The 20871-nt window shown below is 47.7% G+C and overlaps 1 protein-coding gene across 1 annotated transcript in view; it reads right to left on the minus strand.

Annotated features, from left to right (window-relative positions):
• LOC124005772 (F-BAR and double SH3 domains protein 2-like) overlaps positions 1–20198 on the minus strand; it is a 132105-nt gene extending 111907 nt beyond the window's left edge. The window contains exons 1-2 of the mRNA XM_046315296.1: positions 19629–20198; positions 1535–1632 (exon numbers count right to left, since the gene is read on the minus strand). Of these exons, the coding sequence (XP_046171252.1) occupies positions 1535–1632; positions 19629–19649 (119 nt within the window). The 5' untranslated portion in view covers positions 19650–20198. The remainder of the gene's footprint in view (positions 1–1534; positions 1633–19628) is intronic.
• Positions 20199–20871: the final 673 nt, after the last annotated feature.

Here is a 20871-nt window from a genome sequence, read left to right on the forward strand (position 1 = left end):
TCCATGGCCGAGTAGCTGCACACAAGCCTAAGATCACCATGCGCAATGCCAAGAGTCAGCTGGAGTGGTGTAAAGCTCATCGCCATTGGACTTTGGAGCAGTGGAAACACCTTCTGTGGAGGGATGAATCATGCTTCAACATCTGGCAGTCCGACAGGCATATCTGGCATTTGGCAGATGCCAGGAGAACACTACCTGCCCAAATAAATAGTGCCAACTGTAAAGTTTGGTGGATGAGGAATAATGGTCTGGTGCTGTTTTTCATGGCTCCGGCTCGACCCCTTAGTTCCAGTGAAGAGAAATCTTAACTCTACAGCATACAATGACATTCTAGAAGATTCTGTGCTTCCAACTTTGTGGCAAAAGTTTATGGATGGCTCTTTCCTATTTCAGCATGACAATACCCCCGTGCACAAAGTGAGGTGGACACAGAAATGGTTTGTTGTGATCGGTGTGGAAGAACTTGACTGGCCTGCACAGAGCTCTGATCTCAACCCCATCAAACACATTTGGGATGAATTGGATTAAATGTTCCAACATCTAGTGGAAAACCTTCCCAGAAGAGTGGAGGCTGTTATAGCAGCAAAAGGGGAGACCAACTCCATATAAATACCCATGATTTTGGATTGAGATGTTCGACGAGGTGTCCACATACTTTACTTTAGACTCTTTAACAGTCTCCAGCACCCCTCTCACCAAACAGAGACTGAGGCAGAGTTACCATAAAATCTATTTCCCTAAACAAAAGCAACACCAGCAGTGCAGGGATGAGATCTTTCTCAAACAGTCTTGACTGCTGTGTGTTGTCATACATAATCAATGCCTTGTGTACACAGATAGGAGAGCTTGAGAGAGCAGGCAGGGGGTTGTGAAGCTGGGGGTGGGGGGCGTTACTGCTGCTGTACTTTGAACACACAGTAGATTTGGATCTCATTGCCATTTCCTCCTGGGAACGACTTTATAAAGTGGAGAAAACTGCACTGGTTTCCGGTTATGACTTTCAGCTGTGGGAGGATCGAGACCGAAAGACAGAGAGACAGAGACCGAAACAGAGAGCTGAGAGAGAAACAGAGGTGAGAGAGAGAGAGAGAGAGAGAGAGAGAGAGAGAGAGAGAGAGAGAGAGAGAGAGAGAGAGAGAGAGAGAGAGAGAGAGAGAGAGAGAAAAACAGAGAGGTGAGAGGGAGAGAGAGAGAGAGAGAGAGAGAGAGAGAGAGAGAGAGAGAGAGAGAGAGAGAGAGAGAGAGAGAGAGAGAGAGAGAGAGAGAGAGAGAGAAAAAAAAACAGAGAGGTGAGAGAGAGAAACAGAGAGGTGAGAGAGAGAGAGAGACAAACAGAAAGGTGAGAGAGAGAGCGAGAGAGTGAGAGACAAACAGAGGAGAGAGAGAGAGAGAAGAGAGGTGAGAGAGAGGGTGAGAGAGAGAGAAAGACAAGGAAATTCCTTCGTCAGATCCCAAATCTGTGTGTTCTTCCAATAAATAGGAATACTGGAATCCTCCTCCTCCTCTCTGTGTGTGTAGTATGAAGTGTGTGTACCTCATGTCCTCCAGCAGGTCACATTCTGTTTGATGTTTGAGGTGCAGTCTGGTCATCTGCTCTAAGTGAGAATTCTTCAGCTCCTGAGTCACTTTTACCTGCAGGGAGGGACACAGTCACACTGTCAATCAATCAATCAATCAATCAATCAATCAATCAATCAATCAATGGTAGATTCAGCAATATGAAGTTACCATAAGTAACAGGGTGACTTCCCAACCACACACACACACTATCAGCCATTGTCTCTTGGGGGAGAATTCCACTGGCTATTCACTGGGGTTACGCAGTCAGAGATTCAGGACCATTCCAGACAAAACAACAACACAGAGCTCACACTCACTCACACACACACTGTCCTGTAGATGTCATGTTGCCTGCCTTTGAATATACAGAAGTACTGGCCCATGGAGGGGGAGTGGCCCATGGAGGGGGAGTGGTCCATGGAGGGGAGTGGTCCATGGAGGGGGAGTGGTCCATGGAGGGGGAGTGGCCCATGGAGGGGGAGTGGCCCATGGAGGGGGAGTGGTCCATGGAGGGGAGTGGTCCATGGAGGGGAGTGGTCCATGGAGGGGAGCGGTCCATGGAGGGGGAGCGGTCCATGGAGGGGGAGCGGTCCATGGAGGGGAGTGGTCCATGGAGGGGAGTGGTCCATGGAGGGGTTAATCATGGATAGAGGGGGAGTGGTTCATGGAGGGAGAGTGGTCCATGGAGGGGGAGCGGTCCATGGAGGGAGAGTGGTCCATGGAGTGGTCCATGGAGGGGGAGCGGTCCATGGAGGGAGAGTGGTCCATGGAGGGGGAGTGGTCCATGGAGGGGAGTGGTCCATGGAGTGGTCCATGGAGGGGGAGCGGTCCATGGACGGGTTAATCATGGATAGAGGGGGGAGCGGTCCATGGAGGGGGAGCGGTCCATGGAGGGGGAGCAGTCCATGGAGTGGCCCATGGAGGGGGAGCGGTCCATGGAGTGGCCCATGGAGGGGGAGCGGTCCATGGAGTGGCCCATGGAGGGGGAGCGGTCCATGGAGGGGGAGTGCTCCATGGAGTGGCCCATGGAGGGGGAGCGGTCCATGGAGGGGGAGCGGTCCATGGAGGGGAGTGGTCCATGGAGGGGAGTGGTCCATGGAGTGGTCCATGGAGGGGAGCGGTCCATGGAGGGAGAGTGGTCCATGGAGGGGAGTGGTCCATGGACAGAGAGTGGTCCATGGAGTGGTCCATGGAGGGGGAGCGGTCCATGGACGGGTTAATCATGGATAGAGGGGGAGCGGTCCATGGAGGGGGAGCGGTCCATGGGGGGAGCAGTCCATGGAGTGGCCCATGGAGGGGAGTGGTACATGGAGTGGCCCATGGAGGGGAGCAGTCCATGGAGTGGCCCATGGAGGGGGAGTGGTCCATGGAGGGGAGTGCTCCATGGAGTGGCCCATGGAGGGGAGCGGTCCATGGAGGGGAGCGGTCCATGGAGTGGCCCATGGAGGGGAGTGGTCCATGGAGTGGCCCATGGAGGGGAGTGGTCCATGGAGGGGAGTGGTCCATGGAGGGGCCCATGGAGGGGAGTGGTCCATGGAGGGAGAGTGGTCCATGGAGGGAGAGCGGTCCATGGAGGGGAGCGGTCCATGGAGTGGTCCATGGAGGGGGAGCGGTCCATGGAGGGAGAGTGGTCCATGGAGAGGGAGTGGTCCATGGAGGGGGAGTGGTCCATGGAGTGGCCCATGGAGGGGGAGCGGTCCATGGGGGGAGCGGTCCATGGAGTGGCCCATGGAGGGGGTGGTCCATGGAGTGGCCCATGGAGGGGGAGTGCTCCATGGAGTGGCCCATGGAGGGGGAGTGTTCCATGGAGTGGCCCATGGAGGGGAGTGTTCCATGGAGTGGCCCATGGAGGGGGAGTGTTCCATGGAGTGGCCCATGGAGGGGAGTGCTCCATGGAGTGGCCCATGGAGGGGGAGTGGTCCATGGAGTGGCCCATGGAGGGGGAGTGGTCCATGGAGTGGCCCATGGAGGGGGAGCGGTCCATGGAGTGGCCCATGGAGGGGGAGCGGTCCATGGAGTGGCCCATGGAGGGGGAGCGGTCCATGGAGGGGGAGCGGTCCATGGAGGGGGAGCGGTCCATGGAGGGGGAGCGGTCCATGGAGGGGGAGCGGTCCATGGAGGGGTTAATCATGGATAGAGGGGAGTGGTCCATGGAGGGGGAATGGTCCATGGAGGGGCTTATCATGGATAGAGGTGGAGTGGTTCATGGAGGGGTTAATCATGGATAGAGGGGGAGTGGTCCATGGAGGGGTTAATCATGGATAGAGGGGGAGTGGTCCATGGAGGGGGAGTGGTCCATGGAGGGGTTAATCATGGATAGAGGGGGAGTGGTCCATGGAGGGGAGCGGTCCATGGAGGGGGAGTGGTCTATGGAGGGGCTTATCATGGATAGAGGGGAGTGGTCCATAGAGGGGGAGTGGTCCATGGAGGAGCTTATCATGGATAGAAGGGGAGTGGTTCATGGAGGGGGAGTGGTCCATGGAGGGGAGTGGTCCATGGAGGGGGAGCGGTCCATGGAGGGGAATGGTCCATGGAGGGGGAATGGTCCATGAACGGGAATGGTCCATGGATGGGCTTATCATGGATAGAGGGGGAGTGGTTCATGGAGGGGGAGCGGTCCATGGAGCGGTCCATGGAGGGGGAGCGGTCCATGGAGGGGGAGCGGTCCATGGAGGGGGAGCGGTCCATGGAGCGGTCCATGGAGGGGGAGCGGTCCATGGAGGGGGAGGGGTCCATGGTTCATGGAGGGGGAGCGGTCCATGGTTCATGGAGGGGGAGCGGTCCATGGTTCATGGAGGGGGAGCGGTCCATGGAGGGGGAGCGGTCCATGGAGGGGGAGTGGTCCATGGGGGGAGCGGTCCATGGAGGGGGAGCGGTCCATGGAGGGGAGGGGTCCATGGAGGGGGAGCGGTCCATGGTTCATGGAGGGGGAGTGGTCCATGGAGGGGGAGCGGTCCATGGAGGGGGAGTGGTACATGGAGGGGAGTGGTTCATGGAGGGGGAGCGGTCCATGGAGGGGGAGTGGTTCATGGAGGGGGAGTGGTCCATGGAGCGGTCCATGGAGGGGGAGCGGTCCATGGAGGGGGAGCGGTCCATGGAGGGGGAGCGGTCCATGGAGGGGGAGCGGTCCATGGTTCATGGAGGGGGAGTGGTCCATGGGGGGAGCGGTCCATGGAGGGGGAGTGGTTCATGGAGGGGGAGTGGTCCATGGAGTGGTCCATGGTCCAACTCATCCCAAACCATCTCAGTTGGTGGTGGTCCATGGAGGGGGAGTGGTCCATGGAGGGGGAATGGTCCATGGGGGGGAGTGGTCCATGGAGGGGGAGTGCAAAGGAACTGAATAATATTAAGAGATGCTATAGATGGAAGGAATGTAGTGTGGAAACCTACCAAAAAACTATTGGGCAACAACAAAATAAATTCCTTTTCAAAAACTTCCTGGACAAAATGTTTAGTGAAGGTGTAAACCTGGCAGTAGAAAACCAAAACAGTAGATTTGACTTCTCAGCATCATTATCAAATTAAACAGCAAAAACATATACATGATCAAATACAAATCTTAGAAACAACTATTAAAGACTACCAGAACCCACTGGATTCTCCAATTACATTGAATTAACTACAGGACAAAGCACAAACCCTCCAACCCAAAAAGGCTTGTGGTGTTGATGGTATCCTAAATGAAATGATAAAATATACAGACAACAAATTCCAATTGGCTATACTTCAACTCTTTAACATCACCCCAATCCACAAAAGTGGAGACAAATATGACCCCAATAACTACCAGGGGATATTATGTTTATAGCAACCTTGGGAAAATCCTCTGCATTATCATTAACAGCAGACTCAAACATTTCCTCAGTTAACTTCTTGGATATAGGGGGCGCTATTTTATTTTTTGGATGAAAACGTTCCCGTTTTAAACAAGATATTTTGTCACGAAAAGATGCTCGACTATGCATATAATTGCCAGCTTTGGAAAGAAAACACTCTGACGTTTCCAAAACTGCAAAGATATTGTCTGTGAGTGCCACGGAACTGATGATACAGGTCCTGTGTAGCTCAGTTGGTAGAGCATGGCGCTTGCAACGCCAGGGTAGTGGGTTTGATCCCTGGGACCACCCATACGTAGAATGTATGCACACATGACTGTAAGTCGCTTTGGATAAAAGCGTCTGCTAAATGGCATATATTATTATTATTATTATAAAAAACCCAGATAAAAATCCTATCAGGAAGTGCCGCATTTTTTGAAACCATCTCATGGCAATGACTCCTTATATGGCTGTGAAGGAGCTAGTAGTCAGCTTACGTTTTCCCCAAGGAGTCTGCAGCATTGTGACGTATTTGTAGGCATAACATTGGAAGATTGACCATAAGAGACTACATCTACCAGGTGGCCGCTTGGTGTCCTCCGTCGCAATTATTGCGTAATCTCCAGCTGCAGTATTTTCTCATTTTGTTCTGATGAGATGTCAACTGCCACCACTGATAGACTATCGCATAGATATGTGAAAAACACCTTGAGGATTGATTCTAAACAACGTTTGCCATGTTTCTGTCGATATTATGGAGCTAATTTGGAGAAAAAAAGTTTGGCGTTGTGACTGCATATTCCGGTGTGATCAAACGTGATGAACAAAACGGAGCTATTTCGTCTACACAAATAATCTTTTTGGAAGAAATTAACATTTGCTATCCAACTAAGAGTCTCGTCATTGAAAACATCCGAAGTTCTTCAAAGGTAAATTATTTTATTTGAATGCTTTTCTTGTTTTTGTGAAGATTTTGCCTGCTGAATGCTAGGCTTAATGCTATGCTTGGCTATCAATACTCTTACACAAATGCTTGTGTAGCTTTGGTTGAAAAGCATATTTTCAAAATCTGAGATGACAGTGTTGTTAATAAAAAGCTAAGCTTGGGTTTGAATATTTTTATTTCATTTCATTTGCGATTTTCATGAATAGGAAACGTTGCGTTATGGTAATGAGCTTGAGGCTATGATTACGCTCCCGGATATGGGATTGCTCGACGCTAGAGGTTAAAACAATGTACTGCACAAATGTCAAATTGGCTTTTTACCAAATTACCGTACGACAGACCACGTATTCACCCTGCACACCCTAATTGACAAAAACAAACCAAAGGCAAAGTATTCTCATGCTTTGTTGATTTCAAAAAAGCTTTTGACTCGATATGGCGTGAGGGTCTGCTATACAAATAGATGGAAAGTTGTGTTGGGGGAAAAACATACGACATTATAACATCTATGTACACAAGCAACAAGCATGTGGTTAAAATAGGCAAAAAATACATACATTTCTTTCCACAGGGCCGTGGGGTGAGACAGGGATGCAGCATAAGCCCCACCCTATTCAACATATAAAGTACCAGTCCAAAGTTTGGACACACCTACGCATTCAAGGGTTTTTCTTTATTTGTACTATTTTCAACGTTGTAGAATAATAGTGAAGACGTTACTATTAACCAAAAAAGTGTTAAACATATCTAAATATATTTTTAAATTATTCAAAGTAGACACCCTGTGTATTGATGAAAGCTTTGCACACTCTTGGCATTCTGTCAACCAGCTTCATGAGGAATGCTTTTACAACATATGCTGAGCAATTGTTGGCTGCTTTTCATTCACTCTGCGGTCCAACTAGGGTTGCACAATATTCAGAGGTGGAAACTTTCTGTGGGAATTAACAGGAATATGGGAATTAACAGAAATATATGCAAATTAATATTAATACCATTTAAATGTAGATGTTTTTTGCATTGGATATATTTACCATATCATGTGGAGACAGAAACATAAACCGTTTACCTTATAAGTAGACATAATTGCAAATGATTAAATCCTTCCAATAGAAATGTAAAACACAATTTAGTTACGAATTGAACTTTAAATTAGTTGACTCTTAACATGGGATGATTTCACTGAACAACAAAAGAAAGGGAATATTGAATGATCCCCAATGATCCATCAAATCTCCCAAGAATGTTTTCAACATACAGCTGTAAAATGATAGTCTAGAAACTAAAGCTTTGGTTGTCTTCCTCTCAGGCTTCCATATCTTCTCCCTGGACCTTCTCAATGTCCACTACTTGAACATCAGACTGAGGCCTCATCTTCACTGTCCAACCTTATGACAACCCTCCCACTCTGTCTGCCGAATTCTCTCTCTTTGCTCTTGTAATCCCTAATGTCGGTGTGCAGGGCCGGGAGGGACGTCAGCGAAATGAGACACACCTGGGCTTGGGTGTGTCCCAGGATAAATGCACCTCTTCCCCATTCATTGAGGAGACTCTCTCCATGCAGACACTGATAGATTTCGGTTGTGGCCGTTTGGTTTGTTTTGGCACCTTTCAACACCCATCATTATCACATTTATGCACGCAACCACTCACTTACACTACTGTTTACATGACTACACACACACCATTGTTAATTGTATTTAGTTTACCTCAGTTAATAATTATATTTTGTTATTCCTCATCTCCACATGGTCTCCCTTTTTGTTACGAACATCGAGCCGGATCGTGACAAACATCAGACTCTGAGGCCTCATCTTCACTGTCACACTCCGACCTTGTTGAGGATGGCTCGTTGTCAGACTCAAAAAGCCTCAAATTTTCCCGCATGGCAAAAAAATGTAAACCCTTGTATTGATCAGCCTGTTGCGTACGTTGGTGTGCGTGTTCCCAAACAAGGACCAGTTGCGCTCTGAGGCGGCCGATGTTGGTGGGATTTTGAGGATGATGGAGGCAACAGGGGAAAGAGCCTCAGATCCACAAAGTCCCTTCAACCAGGTGGCTGATGAGATAAGTTGGCACGACTGCCATATTGCATCTCCATCCCAAAGCCCTTGCTTGGAAGTATACTTCGCCAGACTGCCAACAACCTTGCCCTCATCCAGGCCAAGGTGGCGAGACACGCCTTGCTGATCTCTAAACCAGACAGGATGCTCTTGCCAGCATACTTGGGGTCCAACATGTACGCTGCAGTGTGTATGTGCTTCAGGCAGAAGTCTTCACGCTGATGTATTTCAGAAATGCAGTTTCCTCTGCTTGGAGCAACAGTGAAGTGGGCAGGGAAGTACGGATTTCTTCTCTTACATCTGCAAGCAGAGTCTGAACATCAGACAGGATGACATTGTCTCCCTCAATCTGTGCAATGGCTACAGTTATAGGTTTCAGGAGTTTCAGGCTGCTTACCACTCTCCCCCAAAATACTTCATCCAGGAGGATCCTCTTGATGGGGCTGTCCATATCGGCAGACTGTGATATGGCCATTTCTTGGAGAGACTCCTTCCCCTCCAGGAGACTGTCAAATATGATGACAACACCACCCAAACGGGTGTTGCTGGGCAGCTTCAATGTGGTGCTCTTATTCTTCTCACTTTGCTTGGTGAGGTCGATTCCTGCTATAACTTGATGAATCTTCACATACCTAACCGTTTCCTTGGCTCTCTTGTAGAGTGTATCCATTGTTTTCAGTGACATGATGTCCTTGAGGAGGAGATTCGATGCATGAGCAGCACAGCCAATGGGTGTGATGTGAGGGTAGGTCTCCTCCACTTTAGACCAAGCAGCCTTCATGTCCGCAGCATTGTCTGTCATCAGTGCAAATACCTTCTGTGGTCCAAGGTCATTGACTGCCTTCTGCTCATCTGCAATGTAGAAACCAGTGTGTCTGTTGTCCCTTGTGTTTGTGCTCTGGTAGAATATTGGTTGAGGGGTGGAGATGATGTAGTTAATTATTCCTTGCCCATGAACATTCGACCACCCATCAGAGATGACTGCAATACAGTCTGCTTTCTCTATGATTTGCTTGACCTTCACTTGAACTCTGTTGAACTCTGCATCCAGCAAATGAGTAGATAAAGCATGTCTGGTCAGAGGGGTGTATGCTGGGCGAAGAACATTCAGAAAATCTCTTCCAATACACATTGCCTGTGAGCAGAGGAGAACCAGTTGCATACACAGCACGAGCAAGACACTTTTGTCAGAGGTTGCTTGTTGTGAGCGCTGAGGGAACTTCATGCAGGTGGCCAGATGATTCTGCATCTTTGTTGCATTCTTCACATATGACCTGGCACAGTATTTGCAAATGTACACAACTATTCCTTCTACACCAGCTGCAGTGTCTCCACACGTCAGATAGTGCCCGTGGAATTTTCCTGTGAAGATTAGAAAAGTAAGAGTAAAAAAAATGTACAGATAAGTAGTTAAGCAGTTAGATTAAACAACTCCTTTGTAAGATAAATGTTTTAAAATGAAACCTGTATGGAAACGGGTGAATTAACACTACCCATGTATGTCATATAAAATATATTCACCCCAACCAGAATTGTAATCAAAACTTACCAGAAAGCATGTAGTCCTTGGCTCAGACAGTGTAGTAGTGTGGGCTCAATAGCATCTCATTAGTGATCTTGAGAATCAGACTTACATGTGATAGAAGATTGCACTGTGCATGTAGAGGATTACAATTCTATTGAATTGGGGATAGTATAACCAAAATATGCCACAAGACCTAAAATTGCCTTGTGTATCCCACTATAAAAAGTTGACTGTTATAAGTGAACACTTGATGAATTTAAGCAAAACTCCCCAAATTCCAAGGTTTAACTTTCCATAGAACATTTCCAGTAAAATTACGGAAATTTAACGGAAGTTTTCCGACCCTTTGTAACTCTAGGTCCAACTCATCCCAAACCATCTCAGTTGGTGGTGGTCCATGGAGGGGGAGTGGTCCATGGAGGGGGAGTGGTCCATGGAGGGGGAGTGGTCCATGGAGGGGGAGTGGTCCATGGAGGGGGAGTGGTCCATGGAGGGGGAGTGGTCCATGGAGGGAGAGTGGTCCATGGAGGGGGAGTGGTCCATGGAGAAGGAGTGGTCCATGGAGGGGGAGTGGTCCAACTCATCCCAAACCATCTCAGTTGGTGGTGGTCCATGGAGGGGAGTGGTCCATGGAGGGGAGTGGTCCATGGAGGGGAGTGGTCCATGGAGGGGGAGTGGTCCATGGAGGGGAGTGGTCCATGGAGGGGGAGTGGTCCATGGAGGGAGAGTGGTCCATGGAGGGGGAGTGGTCCATGGAGAAGGAGTGGTCCATGGAGGGGGAGTGGTCCAACTCATCCCAAACCATCTCAGTTGGGTTGAGGTCGGGTGATTGTGGAGGCCAGGTCATCTGATGCAGCACTCCATCACTCTCCTTCCTGGTCAAATAGCCCTTACACAGCCTGGAGGTGTGTTTTGGGTCATTGTCATATTGAAAAACTAATGGGAGTCCCACTAAGCACAAACCAGATGGGATGGCGTATTGCTACATAATGCTGTGGAAGCCATGCTGGTTAAGTGTGCCTTGAATTCGAAATAAAAATCACAGACAGTGTCAACAGCAAAACACCGCCACACCTCCTCCTCCATGCTTTACGGTGGGAACCACATATGCAGAGATCATCCGTTCACCTACTCTGCGTCTCACAGAGACACGGCGTTTGGAACCCAAAATCTATCAAACATTTGGACTCATCAGACCAAAGGACAGATTTCCAACAGTCTAATGTCCATTGCTCATGTTTCTTGGCCCAAGCAAGTCTCTTCTTCTTATTGGTGTCCTTCAGTATTGGTTTCTTTGCAGCAATTCAACCATGAAGGCCTGATTCACGCAGTCTCCTCTGAACAGTTGATGTTGAGATGTGTGTTACTTGAACTCTGTGAAGCATTTATTTGGGCTGCAATCAGAGGCTGGTAACTCTAATGAACGTATCCTCTACAGCAGAAGTAACTCTGGGTCTTCCTTTCCTGTAGCGGTCCTCATGAGACCCAGTTTCATCACAGCACTTGATGGTTTTGGCAACTGCACTTGAAGAAACTTTCAAAGTCCTTGACATATTCTGCATTGACTGACCTTTATGTCTTAAAGTATTGATGGACTGTCATTCCTCTTTGGTTATTTTAGCTGTTCTTGCCATAATATGGACTTGGTCTTTTACCAAATAGGGCCATGTTCTGTATACCAACCCTACCTTGTCACAACACAACTGGTTGGCTCAAACGCCTCATGATCGCCAGTTTCATGACAGCGCTTGATGGTTTTTTCCACCTGCACTTGAAGCAACTTTCAAAGTTCTTGACATCTTCTGGATTGACTGAACTCTTAATGTAATGATGGAGTGTCGTTTCTCTCTGCTTATTTGAGCTGTTCTTGTTAGAGGGTGACCGATTTAAATCGGCATGGCCGGTTAATTAGGGCCCATTTCAAGTTTTCATAACAATCGGTAATCTGCATATTGGACGCCGATTATATTGCACTCCACAAGGAGACTGCGTGGCAGGCTGACAACCTGTTACGCGAGTGCAGCAAGGAGCCAAGGTAAGTTGCTATCTAGCATTAAACTTATCTTATAAAAAACAATCAATCAATCTTAATAATCACTAGTTAACCTCTCTGGGGTATGTGGGACGCTAGCGTCCCATCTGGCCAACATCCAGTCAAATTCAAATACAGAAATGCTCATTATAAAAATTCAAAAAACAAAACATATTTTACATCCGTTTAAAGATTAACTTCTTGTTAATCCAACCACGGCGTCAGATTTATAAAATGCTTTACGGCGAAAAGCATACCTAGCCCAGAACATACCTAGCCCAGAACATAGCCCAGTTTACAAATTATTACAAACAGTAACCAGCCAAGCAGAATCGTTACAAAACTCAGAAATAGAGATAAAATTAATCCCTTACATTTGATGATCTTCATATGGTGGCACTCAGAAGACATTCATTTACTCAATAAATGTTCCTTTTGTTCGATAAAGTCTCTTTATATCCAAAAACCTCCGTTTTGTTTACGCGTTTTATTCAGTAATCCACAGGCTCAAACGCAGTCACAACAGGCAGACAAAAAAATCTAAATTGTATCCGTAAAGTTCATTGAAACATGTCAAAAGATGTTTATATTCAATCCTCAGGTTGTTTTTAGCCTAAATGATCTATAATATATTTCAACCGGACAATAACGTCGCCAATATAAAAGGTAAACAAGAAATGCACTCCTCGGGTTTGCTCATTAAAAAAAAGCTCTATGACACATCAGGGTCCACTCATCCAGACTGGTCTTACTCCCTCATTTATAAGAATACAAGCCCGAAGACTGTTTCTAAACACTGTTGACATCTAGTGGAAGGCATAGGAACTGCAAATTGAGTCCTAAGTCAATGGATACTGTAATGGCATTGAATAGAAAACTACAAAACCAAAAAATAAAGAACTTACTGTTTGGGGTCATTTTTCTCCATTAAAATAACATCAAATTAGGGCCTCCCGGGTGGCGCAGTGGTCTAAGGCACAGCATCGCTAGCTGTGCCACCAGAGACTCTGGGTTCGAGTCCAGGCTCCTTCGCAGCCAGCAGCGACCGGGAGGTCCATGGGGCGACGCACAATTGGCCTAGCGTCGTCCGGGTTAGGGAGGGTTTGGCCGGTAGGGATATCCTTGTCTCATCGCGCACTAGCGACTCCTGTGATGGGCCGGGTCGCCAGGTGCACAGTGTTTCCTCCGACACATTGGTGTGGCTGGCTTCCCGGTTGGATGCGCGCTGTGTTGAGAAGCCGTGTGACTTGGTTGGGTTGTGTTTCGGAGGACACATGACTCGCGACCTTCGTCTTTCCCGAGCACGTAGTACGGGAGTTGTAGCAATGAGACAAGATAGTAGTTACTCACAATTGGATACCACAAAATTGGGGAGAAAAGGGGGTAAAAATTATTATAATAATCAAATTGATCAGAAATGCAGTGTAGACGTTGTAAATGACTACTGTAGCTGGAAACGGCAGATTTGTTATGGGCGTACAGAGGCCCATTATCAGCAACCATCACTGCTGTGTTCCAATGACAGGACGTTTCTAAGTGACCGCAAAACTTTTGAACGGTAGTGTACATCTCCACTATTACTCTACAATGTAGAAAATAGTACCAAAGAAAAGAAAAACCCTTGAATAAGTAGGTGTGGCCAAACCTTTAACTGGTACTGTATATCAACGAATCGGCAAGGGCACTAGATCATTCTGCAGCACCCGGCCTCACCCTGCTAGAATCTGAAGTCAAATGTCTACTGTTTTCTGATGATCTGGTGCTTCTGTCCCCAACCAAAGAGGGCCTACAGCAGCACCTAGATCTTCTGCACAGATTCCGGGCCTGACAGACCTGGGGCCTGACAGACCTGGGGCCTGACAGACCTGGGGCCTGTCAGACCTGGGGCCTGTCAGACCTGGGGCCTGACAGACCTGGGGCCTGTCAGACCTGGGGCCTGTCAGACCTGGGGCCTGTCAGACCTGGGGCCTGTCAGACCTGGGGCCTGTCAGACCTGGGGCCTGTCAGACCTGGGCCCTGTCAGAAAATCTCAGTAAGACAAAGATAATGGTGGCCCAAAAAAGGTCTAGTTGCCAGGACCACAAATACAAATTCCATCTCGACACCGTTGCCCTAGAGCACACAAAAAAATATACATACCTTGGCCTAAACATCAGCGCCACAGGTAACTTCAACAAAGCTGTGAACAATCTGAGAGACAAGGCAAGAAGGGCCTTCTACGCCATCAAAAGGAACATAAAATTCAACATACCAATTAGAATACTTGAATCAATCAGTTATAGAACCCATTTCCCTTCAGGGTTGTGAGGTCTGGGGTCCGCTCATAAACTAACAATTCACAAAATGGGATAAACACCAAATTTAAACTGCATGCATAATTCTGCAAAAAGTCCCAAACCTTCCATAACCATGCCATCACCTAAACACAGAAGAACCTGGAGACAGTCCCCTAAATAAGTTGGTCCTGAGGCTTTGTTCACAAACAGACCACACAGAGCCTCAGGACAGCAACACAATTAGACCCAAACATGAGAAAACAAAAAGATCATTCCTTGACACATGGGAAAGAATTAACAAAATAACAGAGAAAACTAGAATGCTATTTGGCCCTAAACAGAGAGTACACAGTGGCAGAATACCTGACCACTGTGACTGACCCAAACTTAAGGAAAGCTTTGACTATGTACAGACTCAGCCTTGCTATTGACAAAGGCCGCTGAAGGCAGACATGGCTCTCAAGAGAAGACAGGCTATGTGCTCACTGCCCACAAGGTGAGGTGGAAACTGAACTGCACTTCCTAACCTCCTGCCAAATGTATGGCCATATTAGATACACACATTTCCCTCAGATTACATAGACCCACAAAGAATTTGAAAGCAAACCCAATTTTGATAAACACCCATATCTACTGGGTGAAATTCCACAGTGTGCCATCACACAGCAAGATGTGTGACCTGTTGCTACAAGAAAAAAGGGAAACCAGTGAAGAACAAACACCATTATAAATACAAGCCATTTTTATATTGATTCATTTTCCCTTTTGTACATTTAACTATTTGCACACATTTGAAATATCTTTATTCATTTGGAACTTTTGTGAGAGTAATGTTCACTGTTAATTGTTTATTATCTATTTTACTTGCTTTGGCAATGTAAAACATGTTTCTCATGCGAATAAAGCCCCTCAAATTGAATCGAGTGGTGTATGGAGGGGTTTATCAGGGTTAGAGAGGGAGTGGTGTATGGAGGGGTTTATCAGGGTTAGAGAGGGAGTGGTGTATGGAGGGGTTTATCCGGGTTAGAGAGGGAGTGGTATATGGAGGGGTTTATCAGGGATAGAGAGGGAGTGGTGTATGGAGGGGTTTATCAGGGATAGAGAGGGAGTGGTATATGGAGGGGTTTATCAGGGATAGAGAGGGAGTGGTGTATGGAGGGGTTTATCAGGGATAGAGAGGGAGTGGTGTATGGAGGGGTTTATCAGGGATAGAGAGGGAGTGGTGTATGGAGGGGTTTATCAGGGATAGAGAGGGAGTGGTGTATGGAGGGGTTTATCAGGGATAGAGAGGGAGTGGTGTATGGAGGGGTTTATCAGGGATAGAGAGGGAGTGGTGCATGGAGGGGTTTATCAGGGATAGAGAGGGAGTGGTGTATGGAGGGGTTTATCAGGGGAAAGTGACTTCACTCCATCCCTCCTTTCATCAGTCAAATACAAGACCACAGAAAAAAAGGACAGAGGGAGGAGAGAGAATGAGAGAAGACACAGAGACAGAGAGTGAGGGAAGAGCGAGAGAAGAGCGAGAGAGCGAAGGAAGTGCAAGAGAGTGAGGGAAGAGCAAGAGAGTGAGGGAAGAGCAAGAGAGCGAGGGAAGAGCAAGAGAGCGAGGGAAGAGCAAGAGAGCGAGGGAAGAGCAAGAGAAGAGCAAGAGAGCGAGGGAAGAGCGAGAGAAAGAAGGAAGAGCAAGAGAGCGAAGGAAGAGCGAAGAAAGAGCAAGAGAGTGAGGGAAGAGCGAGAGAGCAAAGGAAGAGCGAGAGAGCGAAGGAAGAGCAAGAGAGCGAGGGAAGAGCAAGAGAGCGAGGGAAGAGCAAGAGAGCGAGGGAAGAGCAAGAGAAGAGCAAGAGAGCGAGGGAAGAGCGAGAGAAGAGCGAGAGAGCGAAGGAAGAGCAAGAGAGTGAGGGAAGAGCGAAGAAAGAGCAAGAGAGTGAGGGAAGAGCGAGAGAGCAAAGGAAGAGCGAGAGAGCGAGGGAAGTGCAAGAGAGCGAGGGAAGCGCAAGAGAGCGAGGGAAGAGCAAGAGAGCGAGGGAAGAGCAAGAGAGTGAGGGAAGGGCGAGAGAGCGAAGGAAGAGCAAGAGAGTGAGGGAAGAGCAAGGGAAGAGCAAGAGAGTGAGGGAAGAGCAAGAGAGCGAAGGAAGAGCAAGAGAGTGAGGGAAGAGCGAGGGAAGAGCAAGAGAGTGAGGGAAGAGCGAGAGAGCAAAGGAAGAGCGAGAGAGCGAGGGAAGAGCGAGAGAGCGAGGGAAGAGCGAGAGAGCGAGGGAAGAGCGAGAGAGCGAGGGAAGAGCAAGAGAGCGAGGGAAAAGCAAGAGAGCGAGGGAAGAGCAAGAGAGCGAGGGAAGAGCAAGAGAGCGAGGGAAGAGCAAGGGAAGAGCGAGAGAGCGAGGGAAGAGCGAGAGAGCGAGGGACGAGCAAGAGAGCGAGGGACGAGCAAGAGAGCGAGGGACGAGCAAGAGAGCGAGGGAAGAGCAAGAGAGCGAGGGAAGAGCAAGAGAAGAGCAAGAGAGTGAGGGAAGAGCAAGGGAAGAGCAAGAGAGTGAGGGAAGAGCGAGAGAGCAAAGGAAGAGCGAGAGAGCGAGGGAAGAGCGAGAGAGCGAGGGAAGAGCGAGAGAGCGAGGGAAGAGCGAGAGAGCGAGGGAAGAGCAAGAGAGCGAGGGAAGAGCAAGAGAGCGAGGGAAGAGCGAGGGAAGAGCGAGAGAGCGAGGGACGAGCAAGAGAGCGAGGGAAGAGCAAGAGAGCAAGGGAAGAGCAAGAGAGCGAGGGAAGAGCAAGAGAGCGAGGGAAAGAGAGTGAGGGAAGGGCGAGAGAGCGGGAGAGCAAGGGAAGAGCAAGAGAGCAAGGAAAGAGCGAGGGAAGAGCGAGAGAAGGGCGAGAGAGTGGGGGCGAGGAGAAACAGGAAAGATAAAGGAGGGAGAAAGAGATAGAGAATGGGGAGGTAGAGGGGAGATGTACTCTCTATCCCACCCATAAAGGGGAGGACATGATGTGACATGTTCAGTCTGCCCACAACGAGCAGCAACAGCACCAGGGAATAACCAGTAATTAAGTGAAAACTGTGCTCAGGTACTGCAAGTCGGTAACTGGTTCTCATACACCTATTCTGGAATAACTAAGACCATGAATTAGAAACACAAACTATTTCACACACGGTAAATGGCAGTCGGAAAGAGACAAAGGGACACTATACTTTGTTACAGTATATTCTACATTGTACCAGAGAGTTGTCACAAAACACAAACACACACAAAGGAAAGACTGTAGACAATGGCCCATGGATTACTGCAGTATCCTCTTGTATTAGCTCCCGACAGAGGTCATGTCGTTGAATATTATCGGTGATGGAAACGAAGGTTCGAGACCGGATGACTACCGGTCTCTATGGAATGGAAATTAAATGCGCGGTGTTTTATGCGTGTTTTGTGTGGGCTGTCGGTAATAACTAGACAGCTGTGATGAGCTACCCTGAATAAGACACGGTGCTGTTTGTATAGCAAACAGCGTCATTACAGTAACTGACCACAGCGGAACATTCCTTCTCCTCCAGCTGACTGAACGGCGCAAACAAAATGCCAGTTAGCTAGCTAGGTTTTGTCCAAAATACACTAAAAGACAATGCAAGGCTGTGCTAAAAACAGCTAATGGAACAGCGTTGTGGAGCCCCTTCCTATCTATGTTTTACCGGGCAGAACCCGCGGACATTACTCCAGCCCAGATGAAGTCATCCAAGCTGTCAGAAACATCATTTTCCTGTTTTACACTTCATCACTGTACTTCAAATTTGTTTCGAAACATTTATCATAACTAGCCATGTCCCACTGCAGATGATATGCCTATAGCTATGGCTTTGAGGAAGCCTGTTATCTAACCGCGTGGGTTAACGGGACAGACATTTGATAGACAACAGCAAGTCATCAAGGTTGCTCGTTAGCTCAACAAAACGTGTCAGAGATTTGAACAACTAAAAACTATAGAAAAGGGAACAAACTGCAACAGAAACATAATGAAGTGTACAGTACTTCGCCACCTTAGCGATGTAGTAACATCAGTTATAACAAACTGTTGGGCTATTCAACATTTCCCTAACGTTAGATGGGGCCAGTATCTGTGGTTAGTTACCAGATAACCACAGTTCTTCAACACCACAACCAGACCTAACTAGCTGACCAAACAGCTCGTAAGTGACTAGTTGGCTAGGCACCCTAACATAACTACAACCAGGGGACTAGGCACCCTAACATAACTACAACCAGGGGACTAGGCACCCTAACATAACTACAACCAGGGGACTAGGCACCCTAACATAACTACAACCAGGGGACTAGGCACCCTAACATAACTACAACCAGGGGACTAGGCACCCTAACATAACTACAACCAGGGGACTAGGCACCCTAACATAACTACAACCAGGGGACTAGGCACCCTAACATAACTACAACCAGGGGACTAGGCACCCTAACATAACTACAACCAGGGGACTAGGCACCCTAACATAACTACAACCAGGGGACTAGGCACCCTAACATAACATAACTACAACCAGGGGACTAGGCACCCTAACATAACTACAACCAGGGGACTAGGCACCCTAACATAACTACAACCAGGGGACTAGGCACCCTAACATAACTACAACCAGGGGACTAGGCACCCTAACATAACTACAACCAGGGGACTAGGCACCCTAACATAACTACAACCAGGGGACTAGGCACCCTAACATAACTACAACCAGGGGACTAGGCACCCTAACATAACTACAACCAGGGGACTAGGCACCCTAACATAACATAACTACAACCAGGGGACTAGGCACCCTAACATAACTACAACCAGGGGACTAGGCACCCTAACATAACTACAACCAGGGGACTAGGCACCCTAACATAACTACAACCAGGGGGCTAGGCACCCTAACATAACTACAACCAGGGGACTAGGCACCCTAACATAACTACAACCAGGGGACTAGGCACCCTAACATAACTACAACCAGGGGACTAGGCACCCTAACATAACTACAACCAGGGGCTAGGCACCCTAACATAACTACAACCAGGGGACTAGGCACCCTAACATAACTACAACCAGGGGACTAGGCACCCTAACATAACTACAACCAGGGGACTAGGCACCCTAACATAACTACAACCAGGGGACTAGGCACCCTAACATAACTACAACCAGGGTTGAAATTGACAGTCGAATACAAAATAGCTACAATATGTGCAACTCACATAGCTAATAATAGCAAACTAGCTAAGTAGCTAACCTTAATACATATAAACGTTATTAGCAAGTCAACATCCCACTGATAGCTGGCTAACTAGCAACAATGTAACATAAATAATTTAGATGCCAAGATAGCACAGGGTTTGGAGAGAAACAACGTTAGCTAGCCCAGTAAAACTCACCTTTCTCGGCGGGGGCTGCATGTTGAAGCATTGACATGAATGGTGTATTCCTTAAGAAATAGCTATGTTTATTCCCAACAAATCCAATGGGGCTGGTGGATAATTCCCAAGAACCCCCCAAGAAGGAGGGAAATGTGGAGAAAAAGCAGTCAGATTTGGTCTCTGGCGGACATGTTAGAATGAAAAGCGAACGCAGGCTAAACCAACTCTACACGAACCGACCTTAGGAGAACACTGCGGGGTCCAGAGACAGACGGGAACGGTGAAATCAATGGAGGCCAGAGGTGTTGATGTTTCCCCACGACATTAGACACAACTGCGCCTTCCTGTGGTGATGGAAGGTATAAAAGACAAAATCCCAAAACACAGGGCCAGAAACGATCCTATCTTTATTTTCTACATAGATTCTATAACAGTCCTTTCTTGTTTTAAACCACTAGCAACACAATTTGAATCGGAATCTCGTGTAAATATGAACTCAACAAAAAACAAAAATAAATGAATGGTTGTTTTACGTGAAACGAAAAGCCCCCTCTCGTCGTGACAAATACGCCGTTGCTGCTTCGCAAGGAGACTGGCTGCGTCTCTGGACCTGCATAGCAACAAGAACGTGTAGTCGATCGAGGAAACATCGATTGCACGCATCAGATCTGACAGACATTTAAAAGCAAAGCTAGCCAATCCCAGATATATAGATTTCGCCCTTCACGAATTTACGCACTTTATTTCAGTCCAAGTTTAACACACACGCATGCACGCAAGCACGTCTGACTTTCCTTGTGAGGACTTTTTGGGGAACAATTAATTCGCATTAAAAATCCTACTTTCCCTTACCCCTAACCTGAAACCCTAACCCTAATTCTAATCCTAACCCTAATGTTAACCTTAACCCTAAATTTATATGCCTAAAATAGCCTTTTTACAAGTGAGGATCAGAAAAATCTCCTCATCTCAGAATTTTAGTTGGTTTACTATTCTTGTGAGGACTTTTGTTAATAACAAGTATAGTAAAATGTGTACACACACACACACACACACACACACACACACACACACACACACACACACACACACACACACACACACACACACACACACACACACACACACACACACACACACACACACACACACACACACACACACACACACACACACACACACACAGTTGAGATTGTTTGAGGTCCATGTAATGGGTTGGCACCTGTGTTGAACTCTGACATGAAAGATACAGTTCAGTTCA

Source organism: Oncorhynchus gorbuscha, linkage group LG19, assembly GCF_021184085.1.
Source record: "Oncorhynchus gorbuscha isolate QuinsamMale2020 ecotype Even-year linkage group LG19, OgorEven_v1.0, whole genome shotgun sequence".
Lineage (NCBI taxonomy): Eukaryota > Metazoa > Chordata > Actinopteri > Salmoniformes > Salmonidae > Oncorhynchus > Oncorhynchus gorbuscha.